The 21,855-nt window shown below is 38.2% G+C and overlaps 2 protein-coding genes across 15 annotated transcripts in view; one reads left to right on the plus strand and one right to left on the minus strand.

The window, feature by feature from the left end:
• PRPF40A (pre-mRNA processing factor 40 homolog A) overlaps window positions 1-2,592 on the minus strand; it is a 67,809-nt gene extending 65,217 nt beyond the window's left edge. For 4 of the 13 annotated variants that reach the window (XM_031651255.1, XM_009182251.4, XM_009182250.4 and 1 more), the window contains exons 1-2: window positions 1,946-2,557; window positions 572-703 (exon numbers count right to left, since the gene is read on the minus strand). In XM_031651255.1, coding sequence (XP_031507115.1) covers window positions 572-703; window positions 1,946-2,221 — 408 coding nt within the window. In that variant the 5' untranslated portion in view covers window positions 2,222-2,557. Of the gene's footprint in view, window positions 1-571; window positions 704-1,819 lie in introns of all 13 variants that reach the window. The other 9 variants (XM_031651261.1, XM_031651259.1, XM_031651260.1 and 6 more) reach the window with 7 other exon arrangements.
• ARL6IP6 (ADP ribosylation factor like GTPase 6 interacting protein 6) overlaps window positions 2,499-21,855 on the plus strand; it is a 45,035-nt gene continuing 25,678 nt past the window's right edge. Inside the window, exons 1-3 of one of the 2 annotated variants that reach the window (XM_003907482.3) lie at window positions 2,499-3,616; window positions 5,123-5,176; window positions 20,270-20,402. In XM_003907482.3, coding sequence (XP_003907531.1) covers window positions 3,118-3,616; window positions 5,123-5,176; window positions 20,270-20,402 — 686 coding nt within the window. In that variant the 5' untranslated portion in view covers window positions 2,499-3,117. The other variant, XM_021923626.2, reaches the window with a different exon arrangement.

Genomic DNA, 21,855 nt, shown 5'->3' on the forward strand with positions numbered 1-21,855 from the left:
GAGTGTAGAAGCAATAAGCATTAAAAAAAAAATAGTGTAAGTGGAAAATGAAGTACCTACTGGCACTGTCCTATGAAGAATCAGAATTATAGAGCACAAACCCCCCACCCTCCCTCACTCTCCTCCAACACACACAGAGGAAGATATTTCAGGAATAAAATTCGCTCTAAACCAAAACAATTGCTATTTTCAGATTCTATTTATTTACATGGTCTACCAAAATCAGTTATGTTGCTGTATCAGATAATATTTACTTTTAGACCATTAACTTCAATTGGCATGCTTGAAAAAATAATCATTAAAAATAAAAGCCTGGACGCACACTTTACTTTTAAATAATAATAAAAAAAATTCTTAGTCTTGAGGTAATCAGTAAATTTCTCAGGAGACTTTTTCATTACATTCAAATTTCCGTTACAGTCATGATTCAACATTTGGCTTATTTAAAATTATTCGGGCATAAACTAATCCTTAAACAGCTATAACTATTGACCTAGATTTTGAAATCTTGACAGAATACCTGAGGCAAAAACAAATAAATAAATGCAAAATAAAATAAAAGCATTCTTACTTGTCCCATTGGTGGCCCTCCCATAGGGGGCATCATCTGTGGCATCATTCCATGAGGTACAGGAGGCATATTCGCTCTCTGACCCATAGGGTGCATTCCCATTGGGGCATAATGCATGCCAGGGTGCCCCATCTGAAAAACAACGAACGTTTTTAAATGAGCAAATAATACTAAACGCTTCTCAAAAATCTCATTTCAACAAATCAGTTATCTGAAGCAACCTAATATTAAGCTTATGCATAATAACGTCACTGGATTAATCTATACCTTGTTTTAAACAAAATGCATTCTGCTAGTATTTAAAACGAGCTTGCAAATTCCGCAAGAAAACGGGAAAAGTTAAGATGATTACTGGACAGCTGGATCATAGGTTTTCTCTTTTTTTTAAGCATTGACTTAATCAGCTACTAACTGGCTTGCTAAGCTTGGAGGATACATATTGAATACTAACTTAAAATATTGAATACTAACTTAAAACTGTTACAGTGAAAACAACAATTCTTCTATCTCATGCAAATATAAAAAATAGCCAGCTATTGTTATTTTATAACACTACTGATTTTAAACTTTAAAATGCTCTATCATATTAACTCAGGTGAAAGTCAGTCTTATAAAACACAAACGGTAGTGCCACCCAGGGACAATTCACTCCTAACAAACTTATTTCCTAACATAACCTTTAAGACAGGTAAAATTCCTTCTGCCAAAAATACATTTTTAAAGACTGAGGTTCTGTTACTCACGGACACTAAATGCAAACAACTAATTCATCCCTTTCAACGCAATTTAAAAAGACAACTACTTTCTTTACCGATGAGTCCATTGTTCCATGTTTTAAATTAAAACCAGCTAATTATCTCCTGTCAGTTGTCCTAACAGTTCCCCATGCAGACGACCCCACAAGTAATGAAAACAAATTTTGGCAGCCGCTGTTAAAGTCTTACAGAATCAAGCCCCTCCCTCCCCCTTCCAGCTAAATCGGGCCTAAAGCTCCAAGACGCTCATCCCGCCCAAGAGCCAGCACCTTCACCACGCATCTGTCTAGGCCAAGCCTACGGGGTACTTCCAGGGTCTCACATCCTTCTTTGTGCATCCCCACCCTCCACTTCTCTCCCTCAGAACATATCCCACCATCTCGAGTTCTTCCTTCGTCCACTCTTATCTTCTTCTCCTTTCGGAGAAAGCTTCCTGTTTCTCTCACTCCGTTTTTCATTGTGCCGCCTTCCCCCTGCCCCACTGATCCCTTACCGAGGGCCGTCTCCTCAGGAAGCCGTCAGCAGAGACCCAAGAGCCGGAGCAGAGGCTTGAGCCGGACAATCTCCGCTCCCCGTCCCCAGGACCCTGCGAGGGAGGATGGCTCTCCATTTCACTCACCATGAGGCCTCCACGTTCAGCTCCCGTCCCCGGCCTCATCGTCGGGCTCAGACTGCTCCGCCGGCGGCCACTGCCGCTACACATACCAACAAGAAGCGATCTGAGTGGCTGGCGCCCACTGGGGCTAAAGGTTAAAGGCTGCCCTGCGCTACGGGGCGGGATCAGCGAGGCCAACAGGCTGACGGGCTTCCCCGCTGTCCAATCAGAATGCGCGGCCGACACGCAACTCTGCGGCGATTCGCCCGCAGCCTCAGCCTCACTCGGCGTCGCCTGCATGGGGCGGGGGGAGGACGGAGGAAGTTTCTGCGCCGAGTCCTCCGTCGGGAAAACTCTACCAACTTCCCCAGGGGAAGGGAAGACAACCGTGTCCCAGCTTCCCGAGCTTAGACCGCCTCACCCCGTAGGGGGTGGGGCAGTGGGGTCTGCCACCTTCCCCCTCCCCGCCCGAGTTACGTACGCCCCACAAACCTGAGGCCGCCAGGGGTAGGGTGGAGGGGGCGGGGGTAAGCAGCCTCTAGTGTTAGCGGTGGCTGGGACCGAATGCGCGCGCGCAGTGCTCGAGGCGGAGGGGAGGGGGCGGGGAAGGCGAAAGGAGGGGTTCCGAGGAGAGGGTTCGAGCTCGGTACGCACCAGGTGGAGAGCGCGCGCCTGGGCGGAGGAGGAAGGAGGCGTGTCGAGTAGCGTGAGGGAAGTTGTGGTACGGGTGGGGAGAACCACACTAAAGGGAGATGGGGTGAGCAGTGAAGGCACTGCGAGAGTACCAGGCAGAGAGCTGCCCTTTCTTAATAGGGGAACCTGGAGAAGAGTGTGAGCGTAGAGGGGAAGAAGGGAGAAGGCAAATAGGTTCGGGAATGTGTCGGAAGGCGCGGGCGGGCGCTAGGACCCGGCGTCGAAAAGATACGGCTTTGGGGCTGTCGGGTCTCACGCTCCCGTTGGTGACGCGGCAGTGGCGGAGTTCTGCGGCAGGGATGAAGCGCCGCAGGGAGTGGCTACTCGGCCGCCTTCGGCCTCCGCCCACTTCTCGCTGCGCGCTTTCCTGCTCCCCCTTCCGGCTACAGCCCTGGGGTCGAGCTCTGGTCCAAGCGCATCCCACCTCTCCTCAGGCCCTACGACTTCCTTTGCAACCCGCCGCCCAACCTTACTCTCCGTGGTTTACCCCTGGGTTCTGAGGCATGGTGGTAGCGGCCACGGCCGCGGATTGGCTGTTGCGGACCCGGGGCGGGGCAGGTGGGAGAGGCTCGTACTCCGCGGGTTTCCCTGTGTTTCGCGCCATGTCGTTAGCGGAGAGCGGGTGGCGGTCGGCTCTGCGGCGCCGCCGTCCCGGGACCCCGGGCCCTGTGGCTGGGCCAACATATTCCTCCTTTACTCAGGGGGACAGTTGGGGTGAAGGCGAAGTCGACGAGGAGGAGGGATGCGACCAAGTGGCCCGCGACCTGCGGGCGGAGTTCTCGGCTGGGGCGTGGTCAGAGCCCAGAAAGGGCTCGCTGCTCCCGCCGGACGGGGACGGGTCGCCTGTCCTGCCAGATAAGCGCAATGGTATCTTTCCCGCGGCCGCGGGCAGCAGAACCCAGCCTCGGCGGTGGCCGGTCCAGGTCCTTTCTATTCTCTGCTCGCTGCTCTTCGCCATCCTTCTCGCCTTCCTCCTCGCCATCGCCTACTTGATCGTTAAAGGTATTGAAGCCGAGGCCTTGAAAGTCTGTCCAGAGTAAAGTTGAGTCAGGGTGTGGCTCTTGCCACCACCCTTCTCCCTTCGTGCTGCCTAAGCCCGCAGGGTGGCAGCTGCTTTCACCCAGAGTCCTCATTTGCATCTTACTTTGCTTTCCAGCCCTTTTGTAAGTGGAGCGTCCTGATCCGTGATCAGGAGACCCATTTTTAAAAAGGATCTTTTGATTAAATGGGTACTCTTGAAGAAATATCTTCAAGTCCTTAAACACGGGGGATGAAATACTGTCAAGATTAAACAAAAGGCGAAACACCCACCATTAAAAGGAGACTGTGAAAAGTGCATATAATTAAAATAGGCTATCTATGTTCAGTGGCCTTCATCCACAAATAAAGATGTGCTGTCCACCAATTCCTCTACACAGAATCCTGAGGGACAAAGATTTTTATCGCATGGTCCAAATTTCTACTTTTATACGTAAAATAATTAGCCTTTCAGTTTTTAAGTTTGTGTCCAGATGCAGTGCACAGAGTTCTGTTGCAGGAAGTATAGTCCACTCTTCCTCTGATAATTTTATTAGAGGAAAATAATAAAAGTTGAAATACTGGCCGGTTGAAAGTTTATTGCAAGGCGTACGGTTGTATAATTTAGTTGGCTAGTGTATGTTATAGTGGAAGGAAGCAGAGTTAAGTTTAAATTTCCATTCTTACTAGTTTGTGACGTTTGCCACGTTACTGAAAAAAAAAAACAAAAGAACTTTCTTGTATGAAAAGCACCCAAAACATTGTCAATGAAGTGTTATATTTGTACCTCATTAAATATAATTAAATCTATTTAACTCCATTTTTTATTTGTCTTCATTGCTTCCCAGAGTTTAGTGGGCTGCAGATGGCATGGCATCTGAAACCTTACAATGCTTGATTTTCATACAGGAGACACATTGGCCAGTTGATGTAGGTTTTACCTCTTCATAAAATAGTAAGCTGTGAATGTGCATAAAATGCAAACTGTCAGTCTTAAATGGTTGACTGCCAATGTTTCATTTCTTTATCATTCCCCTCCCCCGTTTTTTACCTTTTTTTGCAATCCTGATAGTTTTGTCTCCTAGGTGGTTTGTTTCTCTTTTGCTCGGAGACCTTGCCTTTGTATCATAAAGTCACAAAACCATGATAAGTGGAATTCCATTGCAGAGGACATTGTACCGTGCTTATTTTGAAGAATGGAGAAAGGAACTGAACTCTGCCTAGTATGCCCTTTAGTGTTTACAACTACCTTCGGGAATAAACAGTACTCTCATTCTATGTACAGTATATGGCTGTTGGCTCCCTTAGTGGTCAACACATTCACTTGCTTGCTGAAGGTCATATAGTTGGTAAATTGAATCAGAATTTGAACCCAGTTCTTTATGTGACTCCAGAGTACTTTCCACAGCTTCTCAGTGCCTTCACAGCCCTTGAGGTACTTTTCAAATTACAATATTACTTTCCTACCTAAGTCCCTCTTTGTATTTGCAGAGTTGCATGCTGACAATTTGAAAAATGAAGATGTTATAGACACTGGATTATTAGGTATGGAATTAATTGTCGCTTGCCTTGGTTTTGAGTTCACTTTTGTGTTTCCAGATCATGTTTGAACTAAATTTGGGATAAAATACTTAATATATGTCTATGTGCAGTGATTCAGTCTTATGTTTTTCATTTGCATATGTTGGTGATAAATGTTACTAGATTACCTTTATATATGTGAAGTATGTGTATACATATATGGTATATTTGGTATAATTTTTTAATGGACCAGGTGCAGTGGTTCACATCTGTAATCCCAACACTTTGGGAAACTGAGGCAGTAGAATCACTTGAGCCCAGGAGTTCGAGACCAGTCTGGGCAACATAGTGAGACCCTGTCTCTACAAAAAATAAAATTAGCAGGTGTGGTTTCACTCATGCTTATAGTCCCAGCTACTTGGGAGGCTGGAAAGTTTAAGGCTGCAGTGAACCGTGATTGTTACACTGCACTCCAGCCTGGGTGACAGAGTGAGACCCTGTCTAAAACAATAATAATTTTTTAATGGGTACTGGTGTGTGTATATACCACACACACTAGTAATACATTTTTAACGCAACTGCATGTGACTCAGGTCCAAAGAATATTTAACATTTTCTAATTACCTTCTGGAAGAGGCTTCCCACAACTCTTCTCAGGAATTTAAAAACAAAAGAACTTCTGCACTAACTTAGCGAAGGTAAATAATGTCTTACGTAGGCTTCAGGAGGAATTTAAGTTCAAATATTTTTATGTGCACCTTTCTTTTAATCCTTGCACAGGTTAATGAGTCAGACCTCAGTTTCTACAGTGTCTGTAGAATGCTATAGTTCACAGGTTTCCAGAGAAAAAGGTTATTCTATATTTCTCTCCACCAAAATGACTCTGAAGAGTTAAAAACTTTACCTGTCCAGCATATTTTACTCCAATTTGCTTTGATCACTCTAAATTGGGGAGGGGAGATCAAACTTAATCACTCTACATTCGATCAAATGAGTCAAGTAAGTCGTTTGATATGATCGCTTTAAATTAAATCATTTGATTTGGTCACTGTAGATAGGTGGTTGAGATACTATGACACATGTCCTCCCCTCTCCCAATCTTTCCTAAACCCTCTAATCTACCACTTTATGGCTAATCACCCTTATGGTGACACTAAGTATAGTGTACCTTATTTTGGCAGAAGGGGAAAGAAACATGAACCCTTTATCTTCAAATTGCAAAGAAGTTGGTTCCTTAGATATTGCATGGAAACTTTTGTCTGTTCGTGTCAACTTCTTGCATGAGAAAACATACTTTTTAGTTACTCATTTTATCAGTGTACGTTTTTACATTGTTTTATTTCTGAAAATAAGCCAAGATTATTAGGTTTCTCAGAGCTTTTATTGATCTGTCACCTCTTGATGCAGTGGAAACAGAATCTTATGAACTAGGCATGAATTCTAAATCTTTTGCTGTTTAAAAGTTGTCCTGATTTCTCATTTAGGAATAGAACGAGTGGCAGTTGTCTGAAGGAATGGCTTGCTCAATATCAAAAGGAATGTGATAGGTCTTTTGACATGGTCCTGCTTCCTTTTCCACTTAGGATTAAATAATCCCATATTGCTTTTAGGTATGCGTGATAGATACTTAATATTTTTTACAGCAAATAGGAAAATCATTAAGATTTTGCTAATGGCATGAATTTACTATCAAGGGTCAGGAATGAGCAGAAAGTGTTGTATCTTTATGGTGGAAAAAAACCCAATAGCTATGCCAAAACAAAGCTCATTATTTTGAGCCAGTGTTCCAGTGGTCAGATGGAGAATAAAAATAGTTAATATCATTTAATGGGCTAATTCAATCAGTTTCCTGGGAGTTAATTTTAAAGAATAGTTATAGCAGATGTATGTATTATAACATGTGGATAGAGAATAGTCGTCTCTACCAGAAGAGGATTCTTAAAAATCTGTTTCAGTGAAACAGGGCCAAGATGATTAAGCTCTTATAAGATTGAGGTGATTGGCTGGGTGCGGTGGCTGACACCTGTAATCCCAACATTTTAGGAGGCCGAGGCAGGTGGATCACTTGAGGTCAGGAGTTGGAGACCTGCCTGGACAACATGGTGAAACCCCGCCTCTACTAAAAATACCAAAAAAAAATTAGCTGGGCATGGTGGCACAGGCCTGTAATCCCAGCTACTCAGGAGGCTGAGGCAGGAGAACCACTTGAACTGGGGAGGTGGAGGTTGCAGTGAGCCAAGATCGTGCCACTGCATTCCATCCTCTGAGACAGAGCAAGACTCCAACTCAAAACAAAAGATGGAGGTGATTGTGGTAACACCTGCTTTTTTTCTAAGCTGCAATTCTCTACCGTTTTCAAGAAAAATACAAGTTAGCCTATTTACAGAGTGTTTTGAGTTGACTACTGTCCTCTGGTTAAAACCCCTCTTGAGATAATTGATAGCTGAAAAGGTAGGATGGTTCTCTCAAACTTGACTTCCATCTAAATCAACACTGAATTGATTAACTTAGATATCAAGAAAAATTGCCTCATTAGTTTACCCCTGAGGAGATGCCTATGAAGTTATATCGTTTTTACAGTTAATAAGAAAGTTTTCACTTGAAGAAACAATTTGAAATATTTAATAAGAAAATGTTGTTGAGCCGGGCGCGGTGGCTCAAGCCTGTAATCCCAGCACTTTGGGAGGCCGAGATGGGCGGATCACGAGGTCAGGAGATCGAGACCATCCTGGCGAACACGGTGAAACCCCGTCTCTACTAAAAAATACAAAAAAACTAGCCGGGCGAGGTGGCGGGTGCCTGTAGTCCCAGCTACTCGGGAGGCTGAGGCAGGAGAATGGTGTAAACCCGGGAGGCGGAGCTTGCAGTGAGCTGAGATCCGGCCACTGCACTCCAGCCTGGGCGACAGAGCCAGACTCCATCTCAAAAAAAAAAATGTTGTTGAAGTCATCCATTACGTTTGGGAAAAGTACCATGCAGCCTTTTATCAGATGATAATGATTTTATTATATTTCACTATTTATTTTGCCCTGTTTATTAGGAACCTCATAGCCAAATGTAATAATGTTTGATTGTTTTGTATATTGCTCTTTATTTTATGGCATGTTTATTATTGCCTATACATGCTGTTATCTTAATATTTCCATGACTCATATTTAAAACTTACTGCAAATTGCCTCAATTCTTTGTTTGAAAGTAGTTTGGTTTTTAGAAAAAGCAATGTGAGCACAGTACTGCTCTACCATGAAAGAGTTCTCTTTCTATTTCTAGACAGACTGATAAAAATTTTGTACACTGTAGAATTTAATTGCAATTTAATCCTAGTCCAGGGTTGGCATAGCACTCAGTAAGAACAGATTATAGCAGCACAATTCTCATTTTGGTATGGGTAACAATCACTTAGGGACTTGCTTTTTAAAAAGCACCTGTAGATTTTGTTTCAGCCATCATGATTTCATGATACAGAACGTTAGAAGTGTTAAAAAATGTTCAAGAGAGGATGTATTGGAGGTGGCCCATTCTCTTAAAAAGACACAGGTTAAGTAAAACTCAGTTTCATCCTTACGATGAAAATTGATTGAAACTCTGAACTTGAACTTTTTAGCCAGTGTGTGGACTTTATTATTTGAACCTATACTCTATTAAGGGAATGCTAGAGTGCTATCTGCGGCTGGGTGGGGTAGCTCTAATATTTCATCTAGAAAGTCACAAATATCCTGTAGCACAATTTTTGTAAAATTGTATTATGTATTTGTATTATTTAAGAAATAATGACTGAGACCAAAAAAAAAGAAAAAAAAAAAAAGCCAAAAAGGACTGGAAGGATATAATCAAAATGTTAGTTTATCTGGGTTTCCAAATTGATTGGTTGTTTTTATTATTTTTATTTTCTACAATGTGTAAGTGTAACTTGCAATGAGAAAAACTTTGATGAAGGGAAAGCACAAATTTAAGTTTAGAGAACAGTATGTTTCAATAATTAACAATAACACCTTTTATTGCACTTTTACAGTATGCCAAAAACCATTAATTTGTGTGTTATTTCTTCTAGTATTCTCAACTACAGTGTATCCATCAATGTTATTTTCTTCTAAACTAAAACTCAAGGAAGTATATGTTATAATTTTTATGCCATAGATAGTCTAAGTAGCATAGCAAGGCAGAAAAAGAATGGGTTATCAGCAAGAATTAGCCATGTGCAGCTAAATTATTAGTCATGAAATCATTACAGGACTCTTCTTAACACATAAAAGCGGTAATAAGAACCAGACATTAGGACCCCTAAATCTCAATAAATTTGATTGACATCGTGTGGTACTCCCTAGTCCAACTTTGGTGGTTGGGAGGGACGTGTCTTAGGCTAATGAAGTCAAAAGTTAGCTGGCATCAGAATCACCTGAAAGATAAATTTTGCTGCTCTTCACATGGTGCAGAATATCTGACTCAGTAGTGTGAGATGGAGCCCAAGAATTTTCATTTCTGACAAGTTTTGAGGTGATGCTGATGCTGCTACTTAGGGGGCTATATATCCTTTGAGAACCACTGGCCTCGTAGTTCCCAAACCTGACATTAAAAAAAACAAAAAGACCCTGGAGATTTTTTTTGCTTTTACAAAATCTCACACCCCATAATTATCTACTGAATCAAAGTCACTTAATTGGCAGTATGTGTCAGTGTATGTGTCCTGTACAATCAGGACTCACTGGACCATTTTTCATTTCTGAATTATGTCGAGCAGTTCTGTTTGTAAGGATTGAAATTTCATGACTTATTCTTTCTTAGGGAACTTCAAAAGAATAAAGAAAACTGAGCTATATTTCTCATGAAGTTTATTTGATCTTGAAATTACCACATTGGTCTATTGGACACTTTTGTAAACTTAAAATACATTTTGGGATTTTAGTGGTCACATATTGCTCTTTCTCAAAACATTCTCCTCTTTCATTATTTTAGGAATTATTTTAATATTACTCTTCAATTCTCAAGTATGCTCAAAAGAATAAAATAATTACGATGGAATTAGGATTCCAGCAAGACTTTCCTAAGACTTTAAGTCTTAATGTAGCACAAGCCTACATGTTTCTTAATTCTTATTGTAGTATTACCTTGCTTATTGCTGTATCTATTTTCTATGACTACTTTCACTCTACAGCAGCATAGTTGCGTAGTTGTGACAAAGACCTATGGCTTGCAAAGCCGAAAATATTTACTATCTGGCTCTTTTCAGAAGAATATAGTATTCTCATCCAGTTAGTCATTCAGTGGAAAGGACTTCAGGCAAGAACAACACACACCATCCCTTTTTGCTAAAAGGATATATGCCAGTATTTTTTTCATATTTTATGAGGTCTGAATCCTAATTTATTTGATACTGTTTCTAAGTGGACAGATGCTAAGGGCAGATGTGTATACAAAGGTGATTTGGAAGAAAATGCAAAAAAGAAATTATTGGGTTGACCATTTGAATTGTTTGTAATCTAAAAATGAAAATGTGTTACAAATTATGGAGCAAAGAAGATTGTTGTCCTCTTTTCATCAAAATAAGTCATGAAAGGCTTAAACATTCCTTCAAACATTGTGTTTTGGTGATGCAAATGCAAAAAGAAAAAAGCAGGAATAATGACAAGCTGTAACCAATTTGAGATATATCTGAAATCTGGAAATGGTATTTACAAGATGGATATGTTGTAGATTCATACATGAAGTTAATAAGCAATTATTTGTACTCAGGTCATGCCCATTTTTGGTGTACGTAACTTTAGGGAAACTGGGAATTGAAATTCAGGTTTACTGTGTTTCTTATGAAAATTTTTAACAAAGTTTTTTTTCCTGCTGTCTTTTTGCTCTCTAAATTATTCTTCAAGTGTCATGAAAATAAAGGAAATAAAAAAGCCTTGTTGGACTTATATGGTAAATAGAAATAGTGATGAGTGTTTTCCCTGTTATACTGAAGATTACAAGCTTCAGAGGAGAATATAAATTTAACAGGATTGCCCTTGAGTTAATTGTTTAAAGCTGGATGACGGGCATATGAGTTTTATCATATACTTCTCTCAACTTTTTTTCTGTGTTTGAAATAACCTGTAATAAAAGTGTTGGGGTTTTTTGTTGTTGTTGTTTGTTTTTTAACTTTCCCATGTGAATCTAATGATTTAACAGCATTGGGAACTACAGGTGTTATTTATTTTTCAAATTTCAGTCACTTGATCTCTCAGCGGGTCACCTTCCTCATCTGTTTCAACAGGAAGAGTAGAAATGCTACAGGCTGGGTTGCAGGTGGTCGGGTGATTGGGTGAAGGCCTTAACCAGTGTAACTACTATAGCTACTATGCACTCTGCACCCAATGTGCTCATGTTGCATTGGCAGGAGAGGGGAGACCACTTTGCTCTGCTCCTGCACTTGTGCCTTTACATGTAGAGAGACATTTTGCTCTAGGGATTTAAAGACTTGAGCTATCTATAGAATGTGATTTAGTGAGGATACCAAATTATTTAAAATAATGGTCATCCTCTCAAGTTAGAAAACTATAGAATCTAATAAAGTTGGAAACATTTGCTTACATAAACATTTAAAAGTTGTTGGTTAGTTTCATGCTTATCATACATCTAAGTTTTATTAGTAGCCAACTGGTAATAGTTTTTACAACTTTTAAAGTTACCTAAGTACAGCCATATAACACATACCATTTTGGTCAACAGTGGTCTGCATATATGCCTGTATGATGGTGGTCCCATAAGATTACAGTGGAGCTGAAAAATTCCTATTTAGTGGCATTGCAGCTGTCCTGACATGGTAATACAATATATTACTCACATGTTGGTTTTGATGCTGATATAAACCAGCCTATTACCAATCTGGTTTTATATAACCTTCCAGTCATAAAAAAAAAACACACACACAATTATGTACAGTACATAATACTTGATAAACAATTATGTTACTGGTTTATGTATTTACTATGCTTCTTACTGTTTTAGATTATATTCCTTCTGCTTAAAAAAAGTTAACTGTAAAACAGCCTCAGGCAGGTCCTTCAGGAGTTACCCAGAAGAAGGCATTGTTATCATAGGAGATGACAGTTTCATGCATGTTGTTGCCCTTGAAGAGCTTTCGGTGGAAAAAGATGTGACAGTGAAAAACAGTGATATTGATGATCTTGACCCTGTGTAGGCCTAGGCTAATGTGTATGTGTCTTAGATTTCAACAAAGAAGTTTAAAAATTAAAAAATTAAAAATAGAAGCTTATAGAGTAATGGTATAAAGAAAAAACATTTTTGCACAGCTGTACAGTGTGCTTTTGTTTTAAACTGTTAGTAGAAAAGGGTAAAAAAGTTAAATTTTAAAGTTTATAAAGTAAAGTTATAGTAAGCTAAGGTTAATTTATTAATGAAGAGAGAAAATTTTTAAGATAAACTTAGTGTAGTCTAAGTGTACAATGCTTATAGAGTCTGTAGTAGTGGATAGTACTGTCCTTGGCCTTCACCTTCACTCATCAGTCACTTGCTCACTGATGGACCCAGAGCAACTCCCTGTCCTGTAAGCTGCATTCATGTAAGTTCCTTATACAGGTGTACTATATTTTATACAGTATTTTTACTGTACCTTTTCTATACTTAAATATGTTTAGATACACAAATACTTATTGTTGTGTTACAGTTGCCTGCAGTATTTGGTATAGTAACATGCCACACAGGTTTGTAGCATTGGAATAATAGGCTATAACTTTTAGCTTATAGGTGTGTAGTAGGCTGTACACCTAGGTTTTTGTAAGTACACTCTTACGATGTATGACCAATGACAAAATCACCTAATGATGCATTTCTCAGAACATATCCCTGTCATCAAACAGTGCATAATTGTATTGTATTTTCATTTTTAGTATCATAAAATGTATTAGTTACATAAGTAATTTAATCTCACTAGGAAAAATTCCAACAGTTAAAGCAAAGGCTTTCACCGATCTACCTGTGTGTCTTTTTACGTATTTTTCTGTTTATTTACGTATGTATAGTCACTTAAAATACATGTTTTTTTCACTGTTAGAGAAAAAATATAATTGGAATCATGTATATTTTGCAGCCTTGTTAAAATGCCTTTTGGAGTATATTCTGTATCAGTATATGTAGATCTACCTCATTTTCTTCATGACTGCGTTGTATTTCATAATATAAGTATACCAGTTTATTGAAATATTTCAGATGTCAGAAGCTCTTTCACAGGATTTGGAAATTACTAGTATACAGTCACATTTAATCCCATCATTATGAAGTTTTATGAAGTATGTGCAATTGATTGCCTAACACTTCTTTAATAAGAAACCTTTCCCTAGTATAGGAACCATGAGAGTTTTGTTTTGTTTTTTTTTTCTGGTGTATTCTAGTTATATATAATATGTGCAAGTTGGTGCCTCTGCATCTAACTTCATAAAACTTCTTGAAAGTTGCCTCATCCCTGTAAGCTTAAACTGTTAAACAAAATGAAAATATTTAGAGCATATAACAGCCTTTTTTGCTGGAAGGTTTTATAGAAATAAAGTTGCCAGCATATTTTTAGAGGAGTAACTATTCCCTGAAACCAGAATAGCTTATTTTGAAAAATAATCCAAAACAAATATACCCTTAGATAAGTGTATATAAAATTACCACAAAGGGATTGGGATAGGAAATTCCTACCCATCCCTGTTTTTGCTTTGGGTGAGAATAGTCTAAGAGGTTTCAATTAATGGGAAAGATTAATATACATCATTTCATTGGCCAGACGCAGTGGCTCATGCCTGTAATCCCAAAACTTTGGGAGCACGAGGCAGGCGGATCATGAGGTCAAGAGATCGAGACCAGCCTGGCCAACATGGTGAAACCTCGTCTCTACTAAAAATACAAAAATTAACCAGGTGTGTTGGCAGGCACCTGTAGTCCCATCTACTTGGCAGGCTGAGCCAGATAATTGCACCTTAATTCCAGCTACTCTGGAGATTGAGGCAGAAGAACCGCTTAAACCTGGGAGGCGGAGGTTGCAGTGAGCCGAGATCGTGCCACTGCACTCAGCCTGGCAACAGAGCAAGATTCCTTCTCAAAAAAAAAAAAATTAATATACATCACTTCGGCCGAGTGCAGTGGCTCACGCCTGTAATCCCAGGACTTTGAGAGGCCAAGGCGGGTGGAACACGAAGTCAGGAGTTCAAGACCAGCCTGGTCAAGATGATGAAACCCCGTCTGTATTAAAAATACAAAAATTAGCCAGGTGTGTTGGCAGGCACCTGTAGTCCCATCTACTTGGCAGGCTGAGCCAGATAATTGCTTGAACCTGGGAGGCCGAGGTTGCAGTGAGCTAAGGTCGCGCCACTGCACTCCCGCCTGGGTGACAGAGCCAGACTCCGTCTATATGTGTATGTGTGTGTGTGTATATATACGTTTATGTGTATACATATACGTATTTGCTGTTACTTAGATGACTATGTCTAAAGAGGTATATATGTATCTGTATATACACGTATATCTAAACAGGTATATATATGCACACACATCATTTCATCAACTGATGAATATTGAGCTGTAGAGAAGAACAAAGGATGTGTGTATTTCTTTAAAAGCCTGCAACCTTTGGCAGCAGTTCTTCTGGAAATTTGTAACATCTATCTCCTTATACAACTGTACCCCTAAATACAAGAATGTTCCTCGTAGCATTGTTTGTAATAGAGAAAAACTAGAATAAAAATATACAACAGTACTGTGGCTATGGGTACTGATACAAAAGGTCTCCAGAATATGTGAAAAAAGCAAAATGCAGAACCATTTTTCTGGTGAGAATCCCACTTGTGGAAAATAAACTGAGAATATATATATATATGTTTTATATATAACTAGCTCCATATATGTATCTATATTACCTAGATATGTATATAATTTTTGGAAAGATGCATAACAGACTCTTAACCTGATCGCTTTTAGGAGTGAAATTGGCAAACTGAGGAAGGAAGAATTTCATTTAATACACTTTCATTTTTATATCCTTTTTAAAGTTGTGAATTATTTCTAAAATGAGCTTATAAAACGTCAACCTTTTAGCATGAGGATTTTGCAGGTACTGACTTGTAACAAATTTAGTTGTTGGGAGTTACCAATTTCTGTGGCTTTTCTGCTTATTTGCAGATGAATTGGATAATTGCCTGAATCATAAACACTTCTAGACCCAATGTTGCAATGTACTTTTTTTACCCCATCATTGTGACCTGATTTACCCATGATGTGGCTTTTGATTAGTTTAAAATGAACATAAAATAGTTAAAATGCTCAATGCGAAGTAAGTACTTAGATTGTGGAATAGTAATTTTGGAAAAACGAATATTCTTGTATTAAATTTGACAAGTACCCTATTAAAGCACTCAAGTGAAAAAGTTTAACAGGCTTTAGAAAGCCTCACATTTGATTATGCTACTTTGTGTCTTTCCTCACTTACCTAGAAGTTTCATCATTCTATAGCAGTCCCGAAACACTTTATTTTTCTTAACTACCATCTTTGTTCTGGAGAAGTATGTTAAACTTTGAGTAAACTTGTCAATTATTTTCTCCCCTCTTTAGACATAGTCATCTAAATAATAGCAAGTAAGAGCTATTTGGCAATATAGCAACCCATAAGTTGTAGTTGTAGACTAAATCTTACAATTTTTTTGACCCTCTATCCTGATGGGTTGGTAGGAAGGTTATTCTAAGGTTGTGTTCACCCAATTCCAGCTTGGGTTGAAGTGCTAGAGGTGGACACTGTGCCAGGATATTGGGGTGAAGATGCAGACTAATCCTCAAGACATTTGCTAAAGTGACTATTGAAATATCTTTTATTGTGGTCAGGACGGTCTTTCAGATGTAGCAACTTCCAGCCACATGACCATGTGGTGTTTCTATGCCAGGCTTAGGGCAGAGGCATCCGTAAGCGTGGCTCTGTACTTACCTACCAAGATACTGTACACAGCTATGCTCTATGTATGGTTTTGCTTGGGCTTTTCTAGATGCTTTGTCGGGAAGCCGCTGTAGCACTACTCCCTTTCCCCATTTACACACATAAGTGCAAACATGCATACAACATGCTTTATTTAAACTAAGGAAATCATTCTCACTTGTTGGTAAGCCCCTCACTCTTTTTCCCTGTTCCCCACGAACATTTTATCTGTACTCCAGTCAACTCATTGTCTTTGCTGTGCATTCAAGACATTTTCTGTTTATCCACACTCCTATCCCTGATTATATCTGTACACTAGTTTCCGTAAATATTGTGCAATGTAGAAGTAGAAAAACAGGCTGTTTCTTCTTTCTGCTTTGCCACATTCCTCTTCTGGGGAAATGAACACAGAGCCTGTTAGCTCTTTAACAGGTGGGAGGTGGGAGGAGGGAACTATCAGGAGAAATAATTTACCACACTTGCCATTAGTAATTCTTCTGAGTCTGTACTTCAACAGTTTTTTCAGTCTGTTAACTGAGCTTCACAAGATTTGCAAACAGGCCACTGCATGTACTTTTTACCTGCTTCTTGCTAAAATAAGACTGGTGGATAATTTTGTGTAGTCGGGAAATAAGATAATTCGTAAGTCATCCGCTAGCGTTCTCAACTACTGCTGTATTCTTGAGGCATGGAACACACTCTTCAGAAACCTGTTTTACAGACACAGTTTAAAAACGAGTCTACAAAGATTCTGGTACAACCGCCCTGCTGCTCCTCTGTTCAAAAAGGACTACCCGACTGAAAATTTTTTTACAAGTTTACTTAGTTCTATTTTGAATAGGTAGAATAGTCATATGGGTCAAAATTCAAAAAGTATAAAAGAATATAGACTGAAAAGGCTTACTCTTTTCTCCCAACCACTCTTTCCTCCCTCCACAGAGAACCAATGTTAAATTCTTACATCCTTCTAGAAAGTTTTTAAAATATCTAAGTACAACATACATTTCTTCATATATACAACATATGCATATATGTATGTGTATAATGCATATTTTCCTCTTATTTATACAAATGCATAGAGCTGTTCTGAACTTTCAGTATTGAGCTCACCAGTATATTTTCAAGATCTTTCCATATCAGTACCTAAAGAGCTTCCTCATTCATTTTTCTAGCTGCATATTATTCTATTGTATGGATGTACCTAATTAACCAATTCTTTACCTTCATTACTGATTATTTACGTTGTTTCCAATCTATGTTATTACAAACAAAGCAACAGAGAACAATCTTGTATATATGTCATTTTATAGAGGTTTGTATATTATAATATACAAAGATATATATGTATAATTGTATATTATACAGAGATATGTTGTCCTAAAGACATATAAAATTACTGGAGTAAAGAACATATACGTGCATCATTTTAGCAGATACTGCCAAACTGCTCTCCATAGAAATTATAACAATTTACTCTCCAAAACAGCCATGCATGAAGAGTTTCTGTTTATTCACAGCCTCAGCATCAGAGAATGTTATACAACTTTTTGATTTTTGTCAGTTGATGATGAAAAAATACCTAATTTCTCTGATTATTAATGGTATTGAATTGAGCATCTGTTCATGTTTTAACATTTATAGTTTTTATTCTGCAATTGCATTTAACTTTTTATATTTGGGTTTTGGATTGCTGGTCTTTTTTTTTTATTGGTTTCTAGGAATTACTTGTATTAACAGGAAATTTTTCCTTGTGCTGTAAGTTGCAAAGGTTATGTTTTATTTAAAAATTTTTTGTCATTCAATTTGACATTTTATGTTGCTATGCATATATAGTAGTATGTGTGTTTACCTATATACAGTTGTCCCTGAGCATCTGTGAGGAATTGGTTCCAGGACCCCCTGTGGATAACAAAATCTGGATCCTCAAGTCCTTTATATGAAATTGGATAATATTTGTATGTATATGACCTATGCACATCCTCCCATTTACTCTCTGTAATACCTAATATAATGTAAATGTTATGTAAATAGTTGTTATGCTGTATTGGTTTTGATTGACATTATTTTTATTGTTGTATTGTTACTTTTCTTTTTTTTTCCAAATACTTTTCATCCAAGGTTGGTTGAATTCCAGATATGGAACTTGTGGATAGGAAGGGCTGACTGTGTATAGTAGAAATTCTGTGTCTTATATGGGTCATGAATTTTTGTATCGTGATTAGAAAGGCCTTTATCCCTCCAAGGCTATAAATGACTTTTCCAGGGATTCCCTCTACAATTTTATATTTAGATTATTTGGTACATTTTAGAATTTAGTCTGGTATAGGGTACCTGGTATGGATCCAGTTTCTTTTCCTTTTTGTAAGTAGTCACCCCATTGAATTAGTAACATTCTTTATTAATCTATTTGGGCCTTCTTCCGCCTTCTTCCAAATCTTGTATTCTGCTTCGTTCTGTTGTTTGTTTGTTTGTTTGTTTTTGAGAAAGAGTTTCACTCTGTCGCCCAGGCTGGAGTGCAGTGGTGCTATCTCGGCTCACTGTAACCTCTGCCTCTGGGTTTAAGTGATTCACCTGCCTCAGTCTCCCGAGTAGCTGGGGTTACAGTCATGTACCACCATGCCCAGCTAATTTTTGTATTTTTGGTAGAGGTGGTTTCGCCATGTTGGCCAGATTGGTCTCAAACTCTTGGCCTCAAGTAATCCTCTTGCTTCGGCCTCCCAAAGTGCTGGGATTAGAGGCATGAGCCACCATGCCCGGCCCTGTCATCTATTTGTGTATCAGTACACACTGTTTTAGGTATTCAGTTCCTATAATATTTCAATATCTGGTTGGAATAGTCTCTATTTTTGCTTATTATTTCATGTGAATTTTAGAATTAACTGATTCTTCCAAGAAAAATATGCTCACATTTTCAATTTGAATTCTGATGTTACCTCCTTAAAGTGGTAACATCTTATTTATTCAAAATAGTTATCACAGTATATGGTTATCTCGTTAATTTAGTTACATGTTTTATTATCTTTCTGTCCCACTAGAATTACTTCATGAAGACAGCTATCTTTTTTATTTTGCTCACCGCTATATCCACATCACCTAGCACAATAACCAACACATAGTAGCCCCTCAATATAGATTGAGTGGATGAATAAGTGAGTTAATTTATAAAATTTTTGAAAACTTGACATCAAAATAAAACTGTACTTCTTACTAAAAGGAGTTGGCCAGTTAAATATCAGTATTTCCTGTCTTCCTATAACCACAAGAACATTCATTGTTCTTTTATTATTCTTAATGGGTTATGAATAGTATCTGAAAACCTTTAACTTACTCTTTTCTTTTTCCTTTATGTCTCCTATTCTTCTTCTCAACGCTTTTTCCTTAAGTCCATTATACTATTGTTCTTTTGACTTGACTTCTGTGAGAAAATACAGTTCCAAACTCAGTGCAAATAAAATCTAGGGTCCCACACATTTGTAAATCAGGAGGCAACTTTTGTTCATATACTGAGCAAGGTTAAAGAATCAGAATAGGTTTATAATGTTCATAAGAAAACTGTAAAGAGGAGATACCCCCAAATTGAGGCATGTTTCAAAAGTGCATGGTGTGGAATGAAAGGAATCACTTAGTACTAAATAATAAAGATAGCAAGGTATGATTTATGAAATTAAATGAAAAATCTGATGACCTTTTTTTCTTTTTTGAAACAGGGTTTCATTCTGTTTCCCAGGCTGGAGTGCCGTGGTGCAATCGAGGCACATTGCAACCTCAAACTCCTGGCCCCAAACCATCCTCCCACCTCAGTCTCCCAAAGCATTGTGATTGCAGGCATGAGCCACCTTTTCTGGCCTCAAGACATCTTAAGAGTCTAGTGAAATGTTATAACCATGTTTTCTGTAGTTGAATTTCATAAAACTGAAGATGTTATGTTCTTGTTGAATTTACCCTTTTTTCCCACATATTATCATTTAATTAAAATATTCAATGATATGACTTCTAGTTGTGCCTTAGTAATGTACACTTATTTCTACATAAGTTAGCTTGCAGTAAGTTCAAATCTTATAATATCAGGTCCATATAATTTAGGAGATGAGAAATATACATGATATGAACATGAGAATACTGGTTTAATTTAAATTGTTTTGGTGTTAATAATTTACTTTTTCCCCCTCTCTTTTCCTGTTAAGGATTCTGGACTCTACTTATAATATCCCTAACTGCTGGATTCTCCTGTTGCAGCTTTTCTTGGACAGTGACTTACTTTGATTCTTTTGAACCAGGAATGTTTCCTCCTACTCCTCTTTCACCTGCCAGGTTCAAGTAAGTATTCCTGTTTCCTGTTTATTTTTTAAATGCATTTCAACACTTGAAAATACTAAAATACGTAGAAGCAAGAGGCTGATTGCGAAATATGTTGAGGCTTAAAACATAGGACTTTTCAGCTTGTAGGCCCAGCCTTTAGATACATGAGAATAATATTTAAAATTCTATATCTAGGTAATGCTTTGTTTTCTAAAAACTGAAATTCAGGGGATTATCTTAGAACTAAGAATCTTTGATGGGTATTTGTCCTTTGGAATGGAATTTGATTTAAAACTGTTTATAAAGGCAAAATTAATGCTAACAATTTGAAAGTTTTACTAGGTTCATACATGGTCAGACTTACAAGAACATAATAATTGGTTGGACTTTTCCTTAGGATTTTAACTTTGTGTTATATTTAGCAAGTATTTATGGTACCCACTTTATATGTCTGGACCAGAATGGATGCTTTTCATAGTGGAACAGTATTAAATTTCTTTGGTCTATATTTTCCATGTTTCAGAGAATTTTAGAAAATTCAGTAGTGTTCTAATCTAGTTTATTCATGCCAGGAAAGTTACAATTTTAAATACAAATTCCAAAATAAGAACATCTAAGATCTCTAGTTTATTCTAGAAATTTGGGGGGGGACATGAAGACAGGAAACTAAATTATATTAAATTTATGTATGTTGTTCTAATACTATTGTTGTTACTACCACCTCTAGCCTACCTCAGGGACAGGTTGTAGAGATAAAAACATTTACTTGAGAGACTTTATAAATGTGAAGTTATACCAGTTACAGTTTTTAATAATCATTGGTACTACTGGCCTTCATTATTAGTAAACTCCCAATTTTTTTTGTCTTATAAATATATCTTTTAAAATTTTGGCTTGACTTCAAATGAAATGTGAATTTGTATATATGTATGTTATGTGTATATATATATATTTTTTTAATGTTTTAATCCCTATCTGTATATGAAACATAAAATCATGTGCTTTCCAACAAATTTTAGTTCTGTGTTTTTGAGGTGGATAAATAATAATCTAAATTGACTAAGAGTTAAGCCTAACATTACAATGCCATCCCGTAGTTTACATGGGTACCACTCAATTAGAAGTTTACTTTAATAACAGGTATAAGTCTAAGGTAATGAGACTCATTTCAAAAATCACCAAAAAGAAATCATATTTTTTCCTTATGTTTATATCTCACTTCCCTGAATTCTAGCCACACATTTCTTGCTGTTTAATAGACCTTGCTACCTGGATTTCAGAAAGCATTTTGCACTTAGAGTGATTAAAACTCTAGTCTTTGCTTTGAAGCCATCAGTATCCACCCATTTCACTCACCAGGGCTTGAAATTCTTATTCATTATATTTGTCCATTCATGAAGTCCATTCCTTCCTGACTTTTTAAATGTCGTTAGAAAGCTTCCTGTTAGCATTTTCACTGTTTTTGTACTAT

This window comes from Papio anubis, chromosome 10, assembly GCF_008728515.1.
Source record: "Papio anubis isolate 15944 chromosome 10, Panubis1.0, whole genome shotgun sequence".
In the NCBI taxonomy this organism is placed as follows: Eukaryota; Metazoa; Chordata; class Mammalia; order Primates; family Cercopithecidae; genus Papio; species Papio anubis.